This window comes from Takifugu rubripes, chromosome 3, assembly GCF_901000725.2.
Source record: "Takifugu rubripes chromosome 3, fTakRub1.2, whole genome shotgun sequence".
NCBI lineage: Eukaryota > Metazoa > Chordata > Actinopteri > Tetraodontiformes > Tetraodontidae > Takifugu > Takifugu rubripes.
Window position 1 is genome coordinate 10898972 of NC_042287.1, and position 18954 is coordinate 10917925.

Here is an 18954-nt window from a genome sequence, read left to right on the forward strand (position 1 = left end):
CACACACACACTCTAACCCCCACCTCCCGCCTCTGTATTATTGCAAGGGGCGGTCTGGAAAGAGTGGCCTATAAGCGGATCTGTGGTGTTTTGCGTGGGTACGCGCGTGCGTTGCAGTGCAAGTGTACGAAAGAGAGAGAGAGAGAGAGAGAGAGAGAGAGAGAGAGAGAGAGAGAGAGAGAGAGAGAGAGATGCTCAAGTGCTGCACCGTTATTGTCGCACAGCGCTTGGATCTCGTACAACCCTCAGAGGCTCTGCTGGGATAAAGACTAAAACACTCCAGTCCTGCAAAAATGGGGAAAGTGGAAGGAGGAATGAAGTGTGTGAAATATCTCCTCTTCATCTTCAACTTTATATTCTGGGTGAGTGCGCGTTTTGCTGATATCCAGCGCGGAGATGTGATGTGAGGCGCAAGTTGATGGAGCAAGTGCACGAGCGGATACGTCTCATCTTATCTCATCATATCTCATCTCACCTCCGTTTCACACGCACGCGGGTTTCATTTACCACATCCAAACCTTGTTTTGTGGTTTAATCCTCTCTTTGGCATGTCTTTATCTCCTTCGTTCCTTTTTGAGCCCAGTGTGCGTTAAACTGTGCGTGGCGCGGGAGTGGTAACGGCCGGAGGTTTGTAGTTTAGCTCACTGGGCTCAAATCAGATTTTCCACAGAGGGAAAAAAACGCCTTCTTTTTCCCGGGCAGCGTGTTTTTAAAAGGAAGACTGAATGAAAAGACAGAAACAGAGAGAGGCGAGACGGAAAACACAGTGAGCACTAGAAAGGATGAAGAATTTGGTGTCGTTTTTTTAAAACACTTTGGTAAACAGGGGAAACACTTTAGGCCTACTTTAGTCACTCTGACAGGTGGATGTGAAGGGTGTGTAGGCGTGTGGGTGGGGGTGTGTTTGTCCTCCACACGTTTTTTACATGGGTCTTCATAAATCCTAGAGGTCTTGTCAGTGCCTGTAAATCTGCAGGAAGCAGGTGCATGGTCAGGCTGGTGTGTGTGGCTGATTATTAGAAGAAGTTTAATTGTTGTGTGATCATCTTCTGAGCTCTTGTGAATTATATTATGTCTGTTTATGTTTATATTTGCACCACTGTTCCCCCTCATCACTGGCACAGTTGCAGTCTATGTGTGGGTGTGTGTGTGTTTGTAAGAGAAAGAGGTTTTCCAAGCATGTGTGGAGTAGATGGAGCATGTGAATGGATCCATTGTGACAGCAGGACAATGGCATAACTTCAGTCTGCTGCTCCTGGGTATAAGCAGAGCTCCAGTCCCACCACTCAACACTTCTCTCTGCATCTACGTGCATCCAGGATGGGTGGGGCTGTTTTACAAGACATATTAGCCCTGTCACAGAGCGGAGAAGATGAGGGTGATGACACCCCAGCAGAGAAAGAGGATGTGTGAAGTCAGGAAAGATGGAGAGAAAGGGGTCACTGGGAGATTGAGGGGATATTTGTGTGTGTGTGCGTGCGTGTATGTGTGTGTGTGTGTGTGTGTGCGTGCTCTCACAAAAGAAGGACAGTTGGTATTAACTCGACCCTGGATAAAGAAAGAAATAGTTCACTGTAGGATCACGGGATATTTTGATGCGTGTGTATGTGTGTGTGTTCTTGTACACAAACAAAATGGGGACCAAAATATACATTTCACCTGCAAAGTGAGGACATTTTTTGGGGACATGTTTGGCTGACCCTGCGTACGTGTGCTAGGAGATTCAATAGTTACTAGTAACAAGTCCTGTACTGATAAAAACAGATGAGTTTTCTGTTATAACCAGCAGAGGTTACTGGTATTAGAGCTGATCAGATGTTGTTCTGATCATGTTGTTCTTGATTGGTTAGGGATATTTAAGTGGAGAGGGTTATTTCTCACATTTGGTGTGCTTTTATTTCAGTTAGCTAAGAGAAAAAGAAGGTGCTGTTTTAATTGTCACAGGGTTGCCCTGACCCTCTTTCTTCAGCAGGCTGGTTTTGGATCAATAGTCCATATCAGCTGATACCAAAAGCCCCAAATGTGTGTCAGCATGAGGACTAAAATGCTGGAACAGCCGTGTTACGTGTCACGCAGGACCAGAGTAACATCTTACCAGACCCTGGCGGTCATGAGTTCTGCAATCTTTGGAACATCCATAAATTGATTTTTCTCTTTTCTCTCATATCGGTGGACCAGCAGATAAAGAGAAGAGTGAAAAAAGATTGGAGGAAGAGTAGATGTCTCCCATCTGAGAGCGCAAAGTCAGACAGGCTGTGACGCACGAAGCACCGGTGCTGAGATTGAGTTTACGGGAGTTTGACTCTGTGTTGAAGCAAAACTCTGGTGGGCTCCAGGCCCAGCTTTTGTTTAAAGCACATCGATGCAACTCCAATAATGCGTTAGCAGCTTGTCTGGTGTGTGTGTGTTTGTGTGTTTGTGTGTCAGAGTTCACTGACTGCCCTATTTAGTCAAAAATTAAGCCTGCCTGGCAGACATTGCTCGCTGGTAATGGGAGGACAAGCTGCAGCTCAGAGAATCTTTCCCACAGGCAGGAGACGTTCTCTTCAAAACAAAAGCAGAGTCTTTGTGTGTTTATTTCTATAAAGAGTGGAAGCTTTTATTACCAGCTGAACATCACAAGGTTTTCACAAATATTTTGCTGCTTCGCACGCACCACATCTGTATTAAGTAGCTGGTAAAAATATTCCACAAACACGGACAGATGTTTGCATATATTCCATTACACACGCCCTCCCACCCACCCCCCAGCCTGAGCACAAAAGGATTTACTCCACCCACAATTATCTTCCATTTGCACTCTCCTCCTGCCCATCTTTTCTTGATGTGGGACTGCCTTCATTTTTCATACATGTGTCAGGCGCCATGTTTAATTTGGGTTTGTTTTTGTTTTTTTTAATGTTATTCCACAGTCTGTCTCGGTTCTCATGGAAATTCCCTTTACAAAAAAACACATTTAACAACACCATTAAAAAAGTAGACCTAACTTTGCAGTAGAATGAGGCCTGAGCCCACTCTTAGTCCTAAGACAACAAATTGGTCCCCTAACAACTCCCCTCGCTTGTGTTCAACTTCACTTTTTCTCTCATTCTATTTTTCATTGCGCCTGTGTTCCCTCCTTTTGTTTAGCAAAACAGGGAGACAGTGGGTCTTTGTCCTTTGGGTGAGGTTTCGGGGAGGATGAGGTGGAGGTCTGCAGGGGGGGTGTGCATGCATGGTAATAAGTCTCAGGCAGGGGTGGGAGGCAGAGACACTGGGGAAAAGGGAGGGGGGGGGTGTCTGGTGTCCGACTGGGTGGTGACGGCACTCTAACTAGTTGTGGGAGGTTCGAGCAGGGAGGCGGTGTTTACAAGAAGTGGGTGTGGGTGTGTGGGGGGGTTGGGTGTTGGTATACTGCACTTGCAGGTGTTGGGACAGTTTCATAGCACTTTTGAGGTGCCTTTATGCAACATACCAAACCTCCCAAAAATGCTATGAGTAACTCACTCACACTTCTATCTTTGCATGTGTATAATTATCTGTTCATACATATATTTATACTGCCTGTAGCTTGGGTATAACAATACATCCAATAAATCCTAATGAAGGATTCTTATTCTTCCACTAATGAGTGAGGAAGCACGCTCTAATTAGCTTTACTCAATTGGTGCATTAGGAGGGATGAAGACAAACGCCAAACTGGATCATTAATCATTCTGTAGATGCATGGAGAGAGTTGAAATACATGCTGGTTCATTTATAATCACATCAAAATGCGTATTCATTATAAATCCACAAATCCTGTGTGTGGGTAGCCAGCCAGTGTAGACCCTGTGCATTTATTTAGAAGCATAAGATAGACTTTGGTTTCAGTCAGAATTTCCACAGGTTGACTCCAATGCAGCTGGCGTGCAACATCAACACGTCAGGCAACTAACCTCAGCAGGGACCACCTACTGTGCTGTCCCCTGTTGCCTAGGTTGACCAAGAATGAACCAAGAGGCAATGGCCACCAAAGGATTTACACACTGTCCAAACCCAAGCAGAGACTTTGGATTGGCTGAGTATGGATTAGTGAATCCTGGTAATGAATTGGTCTCTTAGATCTCAGTTTCAGACATCTCATCGATGAGATATAAAATTAAGCAACACGGTCTTAGTGCAGAAGGAACCACTTTAACATCTATTAACCCTCAGATCCATTCAGAACCCCATCCATCGGCCTGCTGCGTAAAGGCCCTGAAATAAGTATTAAAGTGGGGAGAAATAGAGAAATAGAATTGCAATGTGTGTTTTATAGGACTGTAGTTCCACTCTATATAGACAAATATTCATGTTCACCTAAAGCCCCTCTCTGCAGCAATTAATCCACAGCCTGGTGTCCAGTGCATCCCCACACATGACACTAAATCCACTGTTTGGGATGAAACAGATTTCCCAACACCTGTTCAGTTCCAATCCCTGACATTTCAGCTGTGTGCTTCAGTTAAGACTGTACAATCTGTACTTCCTGGAGCACCAGTGGTATTTGGGAACCAGTCTGGAAGTGACCAGAACCTTGAATACAAAAATCTACATGCTTACTGTATAAAACTGTACCCAGTAAATGCATATGATGCACTAAATGTACCTGTTTGCAACTTAGAATTTAAGGAAAGGGTGAAGAAAAAGGTAAAATAAGACCTGAAATGACAGAAACTAAAAGTAAAAAGATGAAAAGTAAAATCGTGACCTATGAGAAACAATTTTGCCCATTGAAAGGTGCCAGCTTTGAATAAACTCTCTTATATAGTGTAGAAATGTTTGTATCAGCCAAAGATCAACCACTATTCAGGGATCTGGGACAGATCCCACATGACAAGCACTCCAAAATGCTCTCCTTTTCTACAAATCATTTCATTTCGGTGTACACACGCAGACGCTGGTGTTTTAAAGCTTGGCTCACAGGGTTTTTCAGCCGGGATTATCCACTTGGGGGAATGGGTGAAGTGATCATTAAAACCTCTCAGTATTGATCCGTCAGATTAGCACCAGCCACAGGCTCTGTCCTTGAAAGCATCGGGGCACTCAGTGGGGAACTTTTATGTCTTCTGTCCACTTAGAGAGAAAAAGGGCCCCAAAGAAGGAGCGCTGCAGAAAGCGTGCTTTCCGATGATTTATGACAGGCAGGAGATGAGCCACATCCGGTATTAGCACATTTATGAAGACACAGAAGGTTGTCAGTTAAGGCTGAAAGTGCTGGACTTGTTCCTACCTTTGGATGAATCAGTTACAATGAAGGCAGATATTCATGATGACTGCTGGGAAATAATAAAGATGGTTCATTTTGACCAGTTCATTTCACACTTGACGCTACATTTCCATTTTATCATACAAACCCTGAAATTTGGTTGAATAAGTGCAAAGGGTGGAGGGTCAGAGTGGAAACTCCACCGCACCATGTTCCTTATTTATGTGGAAAGTCACATTGAGGGAAAGACAGGAACAACCCGTCTGAAGGCCCAAGACCATATAAATTGTAGGAATCATAATAATTAACTGCTTTTTATCTAGATTTTTTCCACTTTTAATGTTCGTTGAAAAAGGTTCCCACATGCAGCAGATATTTATTAAAGGTCTGCTTTCTGTCCTGCAGCTGATGGGATCTTTTGTTCTGGCGGTGGGGCTTTGGCTGCGCTTCGACCCTGAGACTGTGACTCTGCTCAACGGCGAAAAAGCCCCAGACACATTTTTCATCGGTGAGTACCACACGCACGTGTGCTGCTGCTCAGAGATGCAACACTGCATTTGTTGACTGAAAATGCGGATAAAAACTCAAAAAGTCCGCCGGGAAGTTGGCGTCACTCCAGAGATATGAGTGTGAATAACAGGAAATTACATCAGCACAGCATAAATGCATGAAGGGAAACCTCAACCCTGCTTGACCGCCTTTCAGTCACTCTGTGTGTTTGTGGAAAGAGAGTTCGGAGGAGGGGACAGACAGTAGAAACCATTAAGGTGGCACTTGGAAGAGGTCAATCATGACTACACAATAAGATTGACTAACAGAGTTAGTGAACAAAATGACAGTGGAGTTTAGGACAAAACGCCTACTTTCAAACCAGAGTAAACAGTGTTACACAATGTGGGTTATTTTTTGCCCTTTCCAGACTAAACTACTCTCCTCCTGATTGGTACTTTTGGATTCTGTAAAACAGTTTGAAACAACACTTTGCAAATACGTACATTGTCTTATATGTGCTGTTCAACAAGTGTGTGTGTGTGTGTGTGTGTGTGTGTGTGTGTGTGTGTGTGTGTGTGCGTGCGTGCGTGCGTGCGTGCGTGCGTGCGTGTGTGTGTGTGTTTTCTCTCCGGTAATGGCTGGCTTCTGTCAGCTTTTCTCCTGCACATGGCTCTGACATTAAGAGTGTTATTAACAGAGACGGGGCTGAGAGTGCTCTCCAGTTGCTATGCGTCGCTCCTGTGGTGTCAACCCCACACATAAACATCTTTCTTCCCTCCTTTTAAGTTCATGTGAGCACGAACAGAGTTCTGCCATAAGCCATGGAACAAGTCTACACGTCTGTGCATCTGCAGCGTCGCTTGGCAACATTGCAAAGTCAGGCTGAACGCCAAATTTAAAATATTTCTGAGGCAGATTTGTGAGATTTTCCCAACCAGGAAATAAATAACATTGCTAACTCAATTATCAAATTGCAGTTTATGGCATGATCCGCCTCTTGTCCCCACCTGAGCCCATGTCACTTGGGGGTTGATATGTCCCCTATAACCCTGTCCTCTGTGGGTCTGTCACCTAGCAACAGTCCCCAGATGTGCAAGCACTCTGAATGAACCTGTTGTCGAATTACTCCCAGCGGACCTCATCATCTTGTACCTTTGCTGATGTTGAGCTAATGGAGAACAAGACAATAAGGGACAGAATAGAATTAGCCCTCTAAAACGTGTTTCTCACAATGAATCTCAAACATGGGCACTGTTACTGTTATTTTAAATGAAAGGAAATAGATCAAAACAACATTAAACAATGTTAAATGTTAAAAGTCCCATTACCCATTTACACATGTGGCTCTATGTTGCCCTCTACAGGTAGATTTTGAATTAGCACGTTACTCAACCAGTAGTTGTAGATAGATGGATGGATGGATGGATGGATGGATGGATGGATGGATGGATGGATGGATGGATGGATGGATGGATGGATGGATGGATGGATGGATGGATGGATGGATGGATGGATGGATGGATGGATGGATGGATGGATGGATGGATGGATTGTCCAATATATCTGCAATGATGATATTCATGTCATTTCTCCTCCAGGGGTGTATATTCTGATAGGAGCTGGCAGTCTGGTCATGCTGGTCGGGTTCTTCGGCTGCTGTGGAGCCGTTCGAGAGTCTCAGTGCCTGCTGGGATCAGTGAGTGTACATAAACAGAGGTTTTTTCAATATTCTAAGATTAAATTTTCACATCATCTGTGTTATTTTGTATTCCCATATCTGCAGTTTTTTGCATGTCTGCTGATCATTTTTGGCGCTGAGGTGGCAGCTGGGGTGTTTGGATTCTTGAACAAAGAGAAGGTAAATTTATTACCTCATCGTTACAGTTGTGTTTTTTTAGTTTGATGAACCTCGGTGACATGACATCCAACCTTCTCACAGATTATAGAAGACGTTCAGAACTTCTACTCATCGACCTATGACAAAAACAATACCAGCACGCTGATTATGTCATACCAGAAAATAGTAAGTTCTTTTATTGCAACAACACTCAATTTAGAAAAAAATAAAAATAAAAATCATGTTTCCCCCTGTACCACACTAATAGTTGAACTGCTGTGGAACCACCTCAAATCCCTGTACTGATGCCACAGCCACCAAGGTAGGTTTGGCATGTTAAACTATTCGTACCTCAGATTGTCCTTTATTTAGCAAATGGTCTTATATCCATCTCTGACTGCATGGCTCATTAACTTGGACTGTAGGACTGTGAATCAGAGATCAAGAACTTCTTTAATCACAAACTTTACATCATCGGGTATGTGGGCATCGGCATCGCTGGCGTCATGGTGAGTCAAATGCTGAAAAGACACTTTTTGGGGGGGAAGGGGAGATGACAAACGTCTGCTGTTGCCTGAGGGTGAGCTCTCCTCTCTGCAGATCATCGGGATGATCTTCAGCATGGTGCTCTGTTGTGCCATCCGCAACAGCAGAGAGGTCATCTAAGCTGGAGCCATGACGTCAGATCATATATCTCGCCATCTTCCACCCAGGGACCAGGAAAATGACCATAATCAGAAAGTTCCTCCCTGTAACCAGCTCATCCTGCCTGAATTTCCATTCGTCAGAATTTTTTCTTTCTTCACAACATTCTGTTATGACTTATACCATCCAAGGGAGACAGTTTGATTTCTGGCACCAATGTGACAATCTTCCACATATATATGATTTTTTTTTTATGGCTATTTGGACACCTCTACGAATTTTAACCCACACACCGTCTGAGTAGTGTCAGCGTCTTTTCACACAGCCTCGATATTGACCCTCCGGCTGTGGGAAACTTCAGCCTGCCAGGGGGAGCATGGTGAGGACAAATAGGTTGAGTTTTTTATTTTTTATATCTGCACACACACACACACACACAATTCTGTTAGTTAAAAATAGCATCAAGCGAGGAGGTTACTGGAGGACATCCACAGTGCTTCTTCACTCAACTTTTTAATCAATGACTGTAGTCAGCTGAGGCTCTCTCAAAAAACTTGTGTTCATCCTAAAATCATTTTCCAACTTCCTGGAAGTGTACCTCATTTTATGGTCCCAACATAGGCTTGATGAAACTGTGATGCCTGTGCAGTGGACACAAAAACTCCAGCAAAAGCTGTTCCAGGCTGAAAAACAGCTACCAAGCTCAGTCTTGTTCACTCAAAAGATGGATTTTCTATTCAACCACCGTGTCTGTTTCACATTTTCTGATAAACATCTGAAGAAAAAGTGCATCTTTTTTCTTTATAGCTGGTACTTGAAATTACAGAAATACTGCTACGGTACATATAAAGCTGCATGGCAAAACCATTTGATTTCACCCCCTTGTTGTAAAGTTCCATAATGAACATGTGACATACATAAAATGTAATGTATATGCGTTTACACAGTCTGTTGACTGTGTGCTCAGTTTAGCATGTTGACAAGCTGAGTATGTCATATTTGGATAACTTATGTCATATTTAGAGAACCAACTTTGGCATAGTAATATTCAATTATTTCATCATGTCTTGAATTCTTAGTTCTTCATCCTTTTTCTTCTTCTGTGCCTTAAAATGAATCAAACCCAAATTGTTTTTTTTAAATTTAGCTGATCAAAGAGTTGAAAAGAACACCAAGAACCAGGTTAAATCAGGCCATCGCTCATTATTTAATCGATCTGTCATTGCTCGGGTATGTAAATATGTGTGTTTTCTTTTAGCTGTATATTATTTGTGGCTGAAGTGTTACTGTTTAATATGCTGTGTGTAGACAGAGAATTGCATTAGTTGTATGTTGTAGTCATGACAGCTTTTAACGTGCCTTTTTTTTTTTTACAGTGAGAGACCGTAGAGAAAAGATCATCTTTGAAAAGGTGTAAATGTAGTTGGACTGCAAGTTAATTGTCTTATTTGCACCCTTGTTGCAGCCTGTTGAGCCCTGATTGTTCTGATGTGTTTTAAAATGTTGCACTTAACTGTCATCCTTGCTGAGAGAACCAAACTGGCATAAATAAATAATCCCTCTGATCACATTGAAATTTGCATTTAAGTTCTTGAACTATTCAAAACAAGCCCGTGTCAGCAGAGCAGGAGGAGACAATGTTCTGAAGCACCAGTGCAGCTCGTTTTACAATGTTGTTTCTGTGTCCCTCACTTCTGTTTGTTAGACAAACTCTGGAAACGTGCATGTAGGTAAAGAGATGCTGTGCACACAGTCGAGTCGGTTGTAGTTGATTGTGTGTTAATTTATTTTAATCCCACTCCAGGCTTCTCAGGAAGATACTGTAGATGTTTGAAGTTTATTAAAGCTTTTAAAGTTCCTGCTGTCGTGTCGTGTCTACGTTCTGATATTATAAGTTGTGGAAGTGCGAATTTAGTGGCGTATAAACTTAGTGGGATTTAGCTGAAAGCCAGTGGCTGTTTTCATTCCATTGTATTTGATATCCTGACCGATTAAATAGGTCTCTGGCTTTGGTTGCGTGAGTTTCATCTTTCAGCACTTGAGCGTGAAGGACAGCTGGATATTCGGCTGAGGAGAGAGTTATTCCCGCGACCAAGCCGAAGCTGGCCGGTGTGAAGTTACCTCCACACTGCAGCATGGGCACTTTCAAAGCCACAAACACGTCTGTGCATGCGAACGGGGTCATATTCCTACAGCCTGTTTTGCCTTTGTTTACTCTTGTTTAAGAGTTGACAGTGAAACATAACAGAAAACACTGCCATGATACATATTTATTCAGCAATTTCCTTTTCCTCCAAATGAGCCCGGAACCTAAGTTGAAATTTTTGAATTTAACTTGCTCATTCTGGGGACTTGTGAACGCAGTCTGTGGGCCACTACAATTGCAAAGAACGAGAAATGAGAGCCGCCACGAAGCACGCAAATACTCAAACCGCACCTACATCATCGCCGAGCTGCTGCGATCAACACACCAGCTATGAGGTCGCGATACGAAAGGGAACAACGTCAAAATCTTAAACTTCAAAATCATGTCTTTTTCCAAGGAAAATGATGACAGACACTTTAGGAGCTTTGTTAACAAGTCATATTAAATCGCTTATATACAATATAGACATTAGTATCCATGGTTACGTTTCAAATGTAATCCTTTAAAACAGGATTAAACTATGTTCAAGTAACAGTTTCAGCATTATGCTCTTGTGATTACTTTTCTCATGCTGCCTGGTACACATTTACCAGCAGTTGCACTGCTGGGATGCACTGGTTTAGGTAACAAAAGGAGCATCTATAAATGCTGGAAACATTCATAGATGCGTTTGAAATCAGTGAAAATGGGGGAACGGCCGCACAGACCAGCACGTTTCCCTCAAAGAAACAGACTTCAAAAGAGCAGCTTTGAAATGAAATGGCATGTTTGCTTTTTTAAGCATTTTACTGAAGGTCTCTGAAAATTCAAGATGGTACACAGAGCTGGGCCCATGACAGTAGCTCAAAATGTGAGGTGGTGACAGAAATATTGGGATGTGGCTTTTTTTATGCAGAGTAGATGTTGTATGGAGAGTAACCTAGTAGGAATTCTCCAACTCCTACAAAGTACACAACCTGGGCGATACCGAAGAGTGGGGCAATGACCAGGGCACGGCAACCGGCCCCTTTGAGAAATGCTCCAGGACCCTCTTTTTTCAATATCTTCCTGCAGTGGGGGGAAAACACAGCTTTAACAAAGTAAAAACACATTGGATTAAAAAAACAAAAAAAACAAGAGTACTTTACCTGACACAGTCCACCACTCCATTGTAGGTTTCCTCATTAGCTCCTTTCTTGAGTGACTGCAGCCTTGTTTTTACCACTGACAAGACACATAGACATAGTGAGGTTGTGAAACGCACTAAGAATCTTAAGGTTATCAGTTAAAACACCGCAACTCCAAAAGACGCACATACAGCAGGGCAAAAAAGGGGGCTCACCATCACAAGGACTCACAGCTACAGCTGCCACACATCCAGCCAAGCATCCAGACATGAACGACCAATAAAATGGCACCGTTGGGTCCTCAGGCGAACGCTGACCGAGCTTGTGAAGATGCGCAAACAGAGGGAAGTACACAACGGAAAATGGGATGTCCCTGAAAAGTAAACAACCATGCTCGCCATGTCAGAAGACTGTCGACGACGAAGAGTGGATCCAAAACAAGAACAGGATCTTGTCTGACCTCATCAACGTGGCTCCGAGCCCACGGTACAGAGCTCTGACTCCCTTTGTCCTCAGCAGCTCCCTGGTGATCTGTGTAGCAGACACTCGCATGGCTTTAGACAGCGGGCTGGTGTTGTATGAACGACTGAGAACGGTGCTGGTTCCGCCCATCTTCAGCGTGGTTACAACGCTGGGCAGCACTCTCTGCTGAGCAGCTAGTTACCAAAGAGAACATATTGTTATTCCAGTGCCAAAAACCATCCCCAACTTGTGTTAATATCATTTTTCTAAGTACCAAGTCTGCCAGCATCCTGCAGCTGGATCTTGAGCATCTCCATGGGTGTGGTGATGATGACCTGGCACATTCCTGCACAGCAACCGGCCAGCATCTCCCTGAAGACCGTCAGCCTACTGCTGGTGACACGGAGGCAGGGATTAAAACCCCACAGTGTCACTGCATAACGGTGTGGTGCACCCCAAACAATAACGCTCACCCGTCTCTGCTCAACTGATGGCGGAAAAAGTCATTAGCGGCGAGTTTGATGGCCTTTTCAGGAGTGACCAGGGTAAGATTCACCGCTGCGCCTGCACAAACATTGATAATGACCAACATCAAAATCTGTGTAAGAACTTGAGATTGTAATGGCCGACTGATCCAATTATTTGTAAGAAAACTGAGGTTCTACAGAACTTTAGTCAACTTAATGTCAGGTCACATGGTGAGCTGATAACCACTGTAGTAGGTCACTATGGGTGTGGATTCAATCTTACCTCTATACATGCCAAAGTAGCCTTCAGTTTTAACTGTCTTTATGAGGCAGTCCATCCTGAAAGACAACACCGATGTCAAAAAATGCTATAAACAAAATAAAATGACAAATATGAAAGAGGAGTTTAGGTCATTACAGGTAGATTTGATTACACCACTGTCACAGCTTGACAGTTGTACTGTACATCACTGGGTCATTGTGAAGACTAAGACATATTCTCCAGTGTCAAAGATGATGATGAAAAGGACGACTTAGCCTTCATTTGTTCTTACATGTTCTTGTAGAGTTGCTGCCCACTACGCTGGTTCTGGAGGCGCGTCTTTGCCAGGTCAATTGGGAACACACAGGTGACTCCTACCATGCCTGCCACACCTCCATTGATCAGTTTGGCTGGCAGGCTGTTCAAGTTACAACACACAAAGGCATTAGTGGAGCATGTTCGGGCACCTGCTAACACTAAATTAAAGCAACACTGTATCAAGCAGGTTGGTACCTAATCTGTTGCTGCGGGGCCATCGTTCTCGGTTGAGGAGATAGTAAAAGCACAAAGACGGTGGCCACAGAGGAAGGGTCGGCTGAAAGTCCCTTAGAGACAAGACACAGAGAAGCCTAAGGTTATATATATAGAGGCAAGTCAAACCCTGCAGGGAAAGAGCAACACTACGCTCCACCCACTCACTGTAGCACCAGCCAAGAACTGGAACCAGAATCCAGCAACAGTGGCCAGTGTCAATCTGCCCACTATGAGGGTATTAAATCCAAGGCTAAAATATAATACCACATCAAATAGCTGCATAATTCCGAAGAATTTGGAAGTGCAATCGCTAAAATAAATGACTTAACTGAGGATTTACTGTTCTAAAAATGATGTTATTATTATTTTTAGTAGTAGTAGTAGTATGAGTAGTAGTAGTAGTAGTAGTAGTAGTAGTAGTAGTAGTAGTAGTATCTCTCTTTTTTTAATGGATGTTATTTACCCTGATTTACCCTGAGTTTTTGTTGGTATGTTTTATATGAAAATGTAGAATCAGATCTTAACAATTACTGACTTCCAGCACAAAAAAGGCAGATGATAGTACGTGAGTAATAAAAATTGCCAAAAAAACACAATATTTCATCATATATCCTACGTCTTCACTATCGGCAGATATTTTACTGTCCTGCACGTTTTATGATAACAGAATCCTCAAACGTCCAACAGTTGAATGTTATACAATGCATGTATTTTCGAAATTTTAAAAATAATTACCTTGAAATGAGTTAAAGGACTTCTGTAAGAAATAAGTTTTCACTTGCCACCCTCCTCCCGCGCCTCTGAAGCACACGGAAGCGCATGACAGCGTGTGCCGCTCAAAATGCTGCACACCCACTGAGCAGGGTGCAGATGGACCAATCAAAGAGCTTGTCAACGGCTCAGGGTGCATGATGCAACATGCGAGCACTATTGTTTCATTAAATTCGATCTTGTTAATGGAGTCGAATCTATTTGCCTGCTTTTATGGAGATTATACCTCTAACTGCAATCTGCAAGTATTCTTACCATGAGGACAAAGGTACTAATTCGTGGGACAATTTCCGCTTCAGTACAATGAGGAAAGTTGATTGACAGTTTTAAAAAATTAATAGTGAACTGAAAAAGTGAGTGGAGAGTAGTCTGAATTGGGTTCTAGAGCAGTGCTCCACCTCACACATCGCACTCATTTGCCAGCCGCGAGCGATTCCAAGTCAGCGTGCGTCACATCCGCCGGCGGGGCTGAGAAACTGCCCCCACCGGCTTCTCCTGTTAGAACTGCACGAGTTGACCCATATTTTCTGTTCACTCGCTCACCCGAATCAGGTGATGTCCTGCAAGGACAACTATTGGCTCTTGTCTCAGACCTTCCCCGAGATGATTGGTAGAGTGATGAACACTCAGCACGTGATCTCTACAATGAGCTTCCACTCACGGAAGTGAGACTGTACCCGACGTTTTAATATAGAGTCCGTTCCAGGCAAGCTGTTTCTATTGTGGTGTAACAATACAAGTAATCGTGCTTGTACGACATTTTCACCTGTCACTGAGAGCACTATGAGTGAAACTCGTGAAATAAATCTATTTTCGAATTGTTCATTTTTACTATCTAGGAAAAGACGCGCGGTCCATGCCATGATGCATGCTGGGAAGGAGCGGTGTTGCTTCAGAAATATTTCTTTGTTATTTATTTTAAATCCCTAACCCCATTCAAAAAATCTCCTATAGGTTTGATGAAAGGGTTTATTCAAAATTTTGAAAATGTAGCATGCTTTCTTGAAAATATCGTTTTTATTTTTTTACTGCTAAATAGCAGCATCTCTCCTCCCTTTTTATAACCTCCAGCTCTGTATTTATCTTCTCTGTGCAATCTGCTGTATAGTCTCATATTAAATAAAACTCTGCGTTGACTGACACTATATCACATCCCTTCCGCATTCAACAACACATAAGGATACATTGTTTTAAATATGTGAGAAACAAACTAAAATGACTATGAAAATATAATAATCTTGAAGAATCTATTAGCTATTGGTAACGCATGTATAGGAGTATTAGCTGGCTTAAATTAAAGTGGAGAGTAGTCAGTGTGCATCACATCCGCCCCCTGGAGCCTCCTGCTGGAACTGCACAATACGAAGTCTTGAATGCTTTATTCCAGTTTGTCCAATAGATGGCAGACAAACATTACCCCTCATAAACGACTCCTGTTTGTTGCCTGGATGCTGTAAACAGAATAATGGGCTCCAAAGTCTACTTCATATGCATAGCCCCCAACAACATCGTTGATTAACTCCGCACTGTTAAAGCCAGATGTGGCAGCTGTATAATGAAAATGGTCCTATGTCACAGAAATGCAAATTGCCTACAAAATGTTGTGTACTGGCTTTTTTATGAAAACGCCGCAGAGGAAACATTCTGTTTTTCCTATTTTATTTTCTGTCCATAAAAATGTAATTGCCATGTACTATGGGTACAATGAATGCTGCAACACGCTGATCGTTTTTCAGCTGTGAGTTTACAGAGTCTGTAATAGTTGATATTCAGGATAGAAAACAATGAAGCAAGCAAAAGAGTACAAGATTTGCCTCTCGGTGTACTGAAGCACCACAGCTGTGTAGGCGTCAGTGAGTGGCTTCCTTGGTTTGGGCAAAGTCCTCTTCACATTTCAATAAAGACGGAAAGAAGGTGAACATGCGCATTAGGATTGAGGCACAGAGCCATCAAGCATTGATTAATTTTAATCCCAAGGTCGAATGTCAATTGTCTTGAGCGTTAACTTTTGGGCGTACTTGTTTTGAATAACCCTGGCGCCCCACAGGAGAGACGGTTTGGCCCACATCATCAGTGGTGTCCTTGACATGTCGCTCTTTTTTAATAACCTGAGGAATCAGGAGACTCCAGCATCCCTTCCCCTCCCTGATCTGAGAGCTCTCCTGTCCCAACTTTGGTTTCAGGTCCCTTTTTTTTTTTTTTTGTGAATTTCACTTGCACCTTCCCGTTCACTCACACATGCCCCCACAGGGCCAGCGGAATCAATCTTGTGGAGCTTAAAATAATCAACCCAGTTGTGGAAGAGGTTGCACCGCTAACATGTGCGGCTCACTTTCTCACACCTTCTGTTCGCTGTATCCTCCGAGTGCGAGGACTGCCACGTAGGTTTATTTTTATTACAACGCTGCCATGCATTTCCTTCGCCTGTGTTTGTCAGGGAGCGTCTGGGGAAAGTTCAAACCAAATTACATTTTTCAATAAGTGTTTAAAGTTCAACACTTGATAATTATTAACCCATTAAACAGAATTTGTGTGCCCAACCCACCAGTTGTCACCATTAAATACTGCCTAATTTAGAATATTAAGGATAAGCCCCTACCCCTGCCCTTTGCTTCCAGCCGAGGCCTTACCTCCTTTGTCAGGGTCTTATTACACAGAAAGTTATGAGAGTGCAATTGCTCCAACATGTTTGCTGCCTTAGAATTCCTGTCAATGCCATCCTTAACGACCTCTGAGACGTGCACTGGTGGTCTGTGAAAACAGCTTAGTCGAGCTGGTGGTTTATAATTTCAAACAACATTGATATGTTGATGAAAATCCAGGCCTTAAACCTTAATTACATACATATTAGCATGTCTGTGTTCTTCTACAAGTGATGAAAGAGAACAACAAAACAACAACCAAGCATTAGCAGCAAATTAAATTTTAGAGCTCTATGTGCAATCACAATTTAAAGCCAAAATTAGGCCAGTAAAAAGAAGATGAGGGATGCTGATGCTCCTCAGTGGATAATCTCTGTCCATTATTCACACTCAAGAGGCATTAAAAACATCACTGATCAGCCGTGATGTGACCACAATCCAGGAAGAGCCCCTCAGACACCCCCAAAGACACCTTCGCTCTGGTTTGGGTAATATTAAAACTGCTCATAGTGTGGCATCCAGCTGAGACTTCCAACAATCCAATACTCCGCTCAGTTACGACCTTTAAAATAATGAGTTATGCCGCCACTCGCACTGCTAGCATGCCGGGAAAAAGATTTGGGGAAACGATTCACTTTTTATTCAAAACACATTTAATGAAACAGAGTCCACTGAAGTCACGGCTCCTTCCTCTTTGTTCTGCCTCCCCTCTCTTTCCCCTCCCTGACTTCTATTGATTTCAAAAGATATGCTAATATTTCCCAGTGTTAAAGTCAAGGAGGCAATGCCCGGCCTACATTACAGCTCAAATATAGCTGAGCCAATTAAGGCCACCACTCTGATGCTACGATAAGCATTTGGGAGACATTTTTCTGGATTATTTCTTTCTCAAACATTAGAGCTCAGACTATTGTGTTAGCCACATCAACCAGAGTCAAGCTGAGTGTATAAATCTCAGAGGGAGGGAACAGAATCAAGGTTTCAGACACAAATGCAGTGAAATAGATAAAACCCATAACCTTTATGCAACAAGGTGTTGGAAACAGGCAGAAAAAAAACAGGCGTGAGTGAGCGAACGAGGTAGAAAAAGGAAAGAGGAGAAGGTGGGTGAGGGGGATAGCGGTGGCAGAAGGGGAGGGCAAGCTTCCAAAAGAGGGAAGCGGGAAACGGTCCAGAAGATGCATGCGGACCGAGAACGTGTGTGTTTCCCTGTACAGGAATAATGTGGTAAGGGAGCGCAGGCAGTAGATGGTCACAGCGCTAATAGCATTATGTTATTGGTTGCCAAATTTAAAACTCGAAGGCTTGAATGTGAATGTCATAATCAGGATTTAATTTTTATATTAAGCCTGTGAGGAAGAACATTTGCATATCAATCTGTGTACAGAAGCGTATATGAAACAATTAAACATTCAAAACCGGGACTTAAAGTCACTGAACAAGGGCCACGGTGGCTCATGGAGACGAGCGCGAGAATTTGAGTCTGACGCGAGTTGACAATTATTCAAATTCACAAGCTAAGATTCATTATCTGCTTTGTGTTGAAGAACACACACACACACACACACACACACACACACACACACACAGGCCACCGTGAGGACATGTAAAAGCACGCATATCCTCTGAGAGCAGGCCGAGATTTGAGGAAGAAAAGTGCAGAACTGAAGAAGAACAGTGAGAGTGAGTCTGGCCTGGGGACGGGAGTGAAGCAGAGCCAGAGCTCAGGCTTCCTTCTGCCGTGGCCTTGAAGCCTGCCGACTCCAAATGGCACGTTTGGAATGTTTGCTCTGACTCCTTGAAGCTGCGCACGTTTTGCCGTTATCCTGACAGCTGCACTCCTGCTCTTGCGTCAGATCGGCAGTTTAGTTGACCTCTCCTCTCTGAGAGAACAGACTGGACGCAGCGGAGGAGTGTGTCCCCCAGCGTGTCTCCTGGCTCAGTTTGGACGTCCCAACGGCAGTGACGTTTGATGCTAATCGCTTTCAAAGAGCGATCAAGGATGGGGATGATACTTAAAATCGCTCCTCGGCTATTTTGGCTGTAACCTCCATCATGTTCTCCACTTAATGACCAAACTAATTAATAAATCTATAAAGAGGGGCTGAAAACAAAGCTATTCCATAATTCTGAATTCACCACTAAACAATGTAGCATTTACAGTGTAGCCAGTAATTTCCCAGCAAGTGGGAAATTTCCCAACGTGGGAAAATTCAGGCTGTAAATTGACATTAACTAGTGACCTATCAGCTTTTCTTGGGTGTTGTGACAACGGTGATCCTAATGTTCACTCAAATTATGACCTCCAATCAACAGTGAGTTGGTCTGACATGTGCCACCCCAGAGGCACCTGTCGCAGACTTTTAGACCTTCCTGCAAAC

At 43.2% G+C, this 18954-nt stretch overlaps 2 protein-coding genes across 3 annotated transcripts; one reads left to right on the forward strand and one right to left on the reverse strand.

The window, feature by feature from the left end:
* The first annotated feature begins 177 nt into the window (after nt 1-177).
* Nucleotides 178-9759, forward strand: LOC101079339 (CD9 antigen-like). Its single transcript, XM_029834137.1, has 8 exons — nt 178-362; nt 5615-5717; nt 7300-7397; nt 7485-7559; nt 7641-7724; nt 7807-7860; nt 7964-8047; nt 8139-9759. Exons 1-8 carry the CDS (start codon nt 294-296, stop codon nt 8202-8204), a joined length of 633 nt encoding a protein of 210 aa, XP_029689997.1. The 5' UTR covers nt 178-293; the 3' UTR covers nt 8205-9759.
* Nucleotides 9760-10753: 994 nt separating this feature from the next.
* Nucleotides 10754-14035, reverse strand: slc25a55b (solute carrier family 25 member 55b). Of its 2 annotated transcripts, none has more exons than XM_003978861.3 (10): nt 13896-14035; nt 13140-13231; nt 12919-13044; nt 12648-12703; nt 12371-12461; nt 12172-12290; nt 11896-12091; nt 11651-11808; nt 11457-11532; nt 10754-11376 (listed from the first exon to the last, which is right to left on the reverse strand). In XM_003978861.3, the coding sequence occupies exons 2-10, from the start codon at nt 13160-13162 to the stop codon at nt 11217-11219; spliced, it is 1005 nt and encodes a 334-aa protein (XP_003978910.2). In that variant the 5' UTR covers nt 13163-13231; nt 13896-14035; the 3' UTR covers nt 10754-11216. The 2 variants fall into 2 exon arrangements, with proteins under 2 accessions (XP_003978910.2, XP_011618574.2); XM_011620272.2 differs by having other exon boundaries at nt 11109-11376; nt 12172-12287.
* Nucleotides 14036-18954: the final 4919 nt, after the last annotated feature.

Excerpts from the sequence above, each read along its gene's own strand:
- LOC101079339 (XM_029834137.1), top strand. The coding sequence starts at position 294 with ATGGGGAAAGTGGAAGGAGGAATGAAGTGTGTGAAATATCTCCTCTTC. Across the intron at positions 5,718-7,299 it reads CCCAGACACATTTTTCATCG|GGGTGTATATTCTGATAGGA; the intron begins GTGAGTACCACA and ends TTTCTCCTCCAG. Across the intron at positions 7,560-7,640 it reads GATTCTTGAACAAAGAGAAG|ATTATAGAAGACGTTCAGAA; the intron begins GTAAATTTATTA and ends ACCTTCTCACAG.
- slc25a55b (XM_003978861.3), bottom strand. The coding sequence starts at position 13,162 with ATGGCCCCGCAGCAACAGATTAG. Across the intron at positions 12,704-12,918 it reads CAGCAACTCTACAAGAACAT|GATGGACTGCCTCATAAAGA; the intron begins GTAAGAACAAAT and ends GTTGTCTTTCAG. Across the intron at positions 11,809-11,895 it reads CTCGGAGCCACGTTGATGAG|GGACATCCCATTTTCCGTTG; the intron begins GTCAGACAAGAT and ends TTTACTTTTCAG.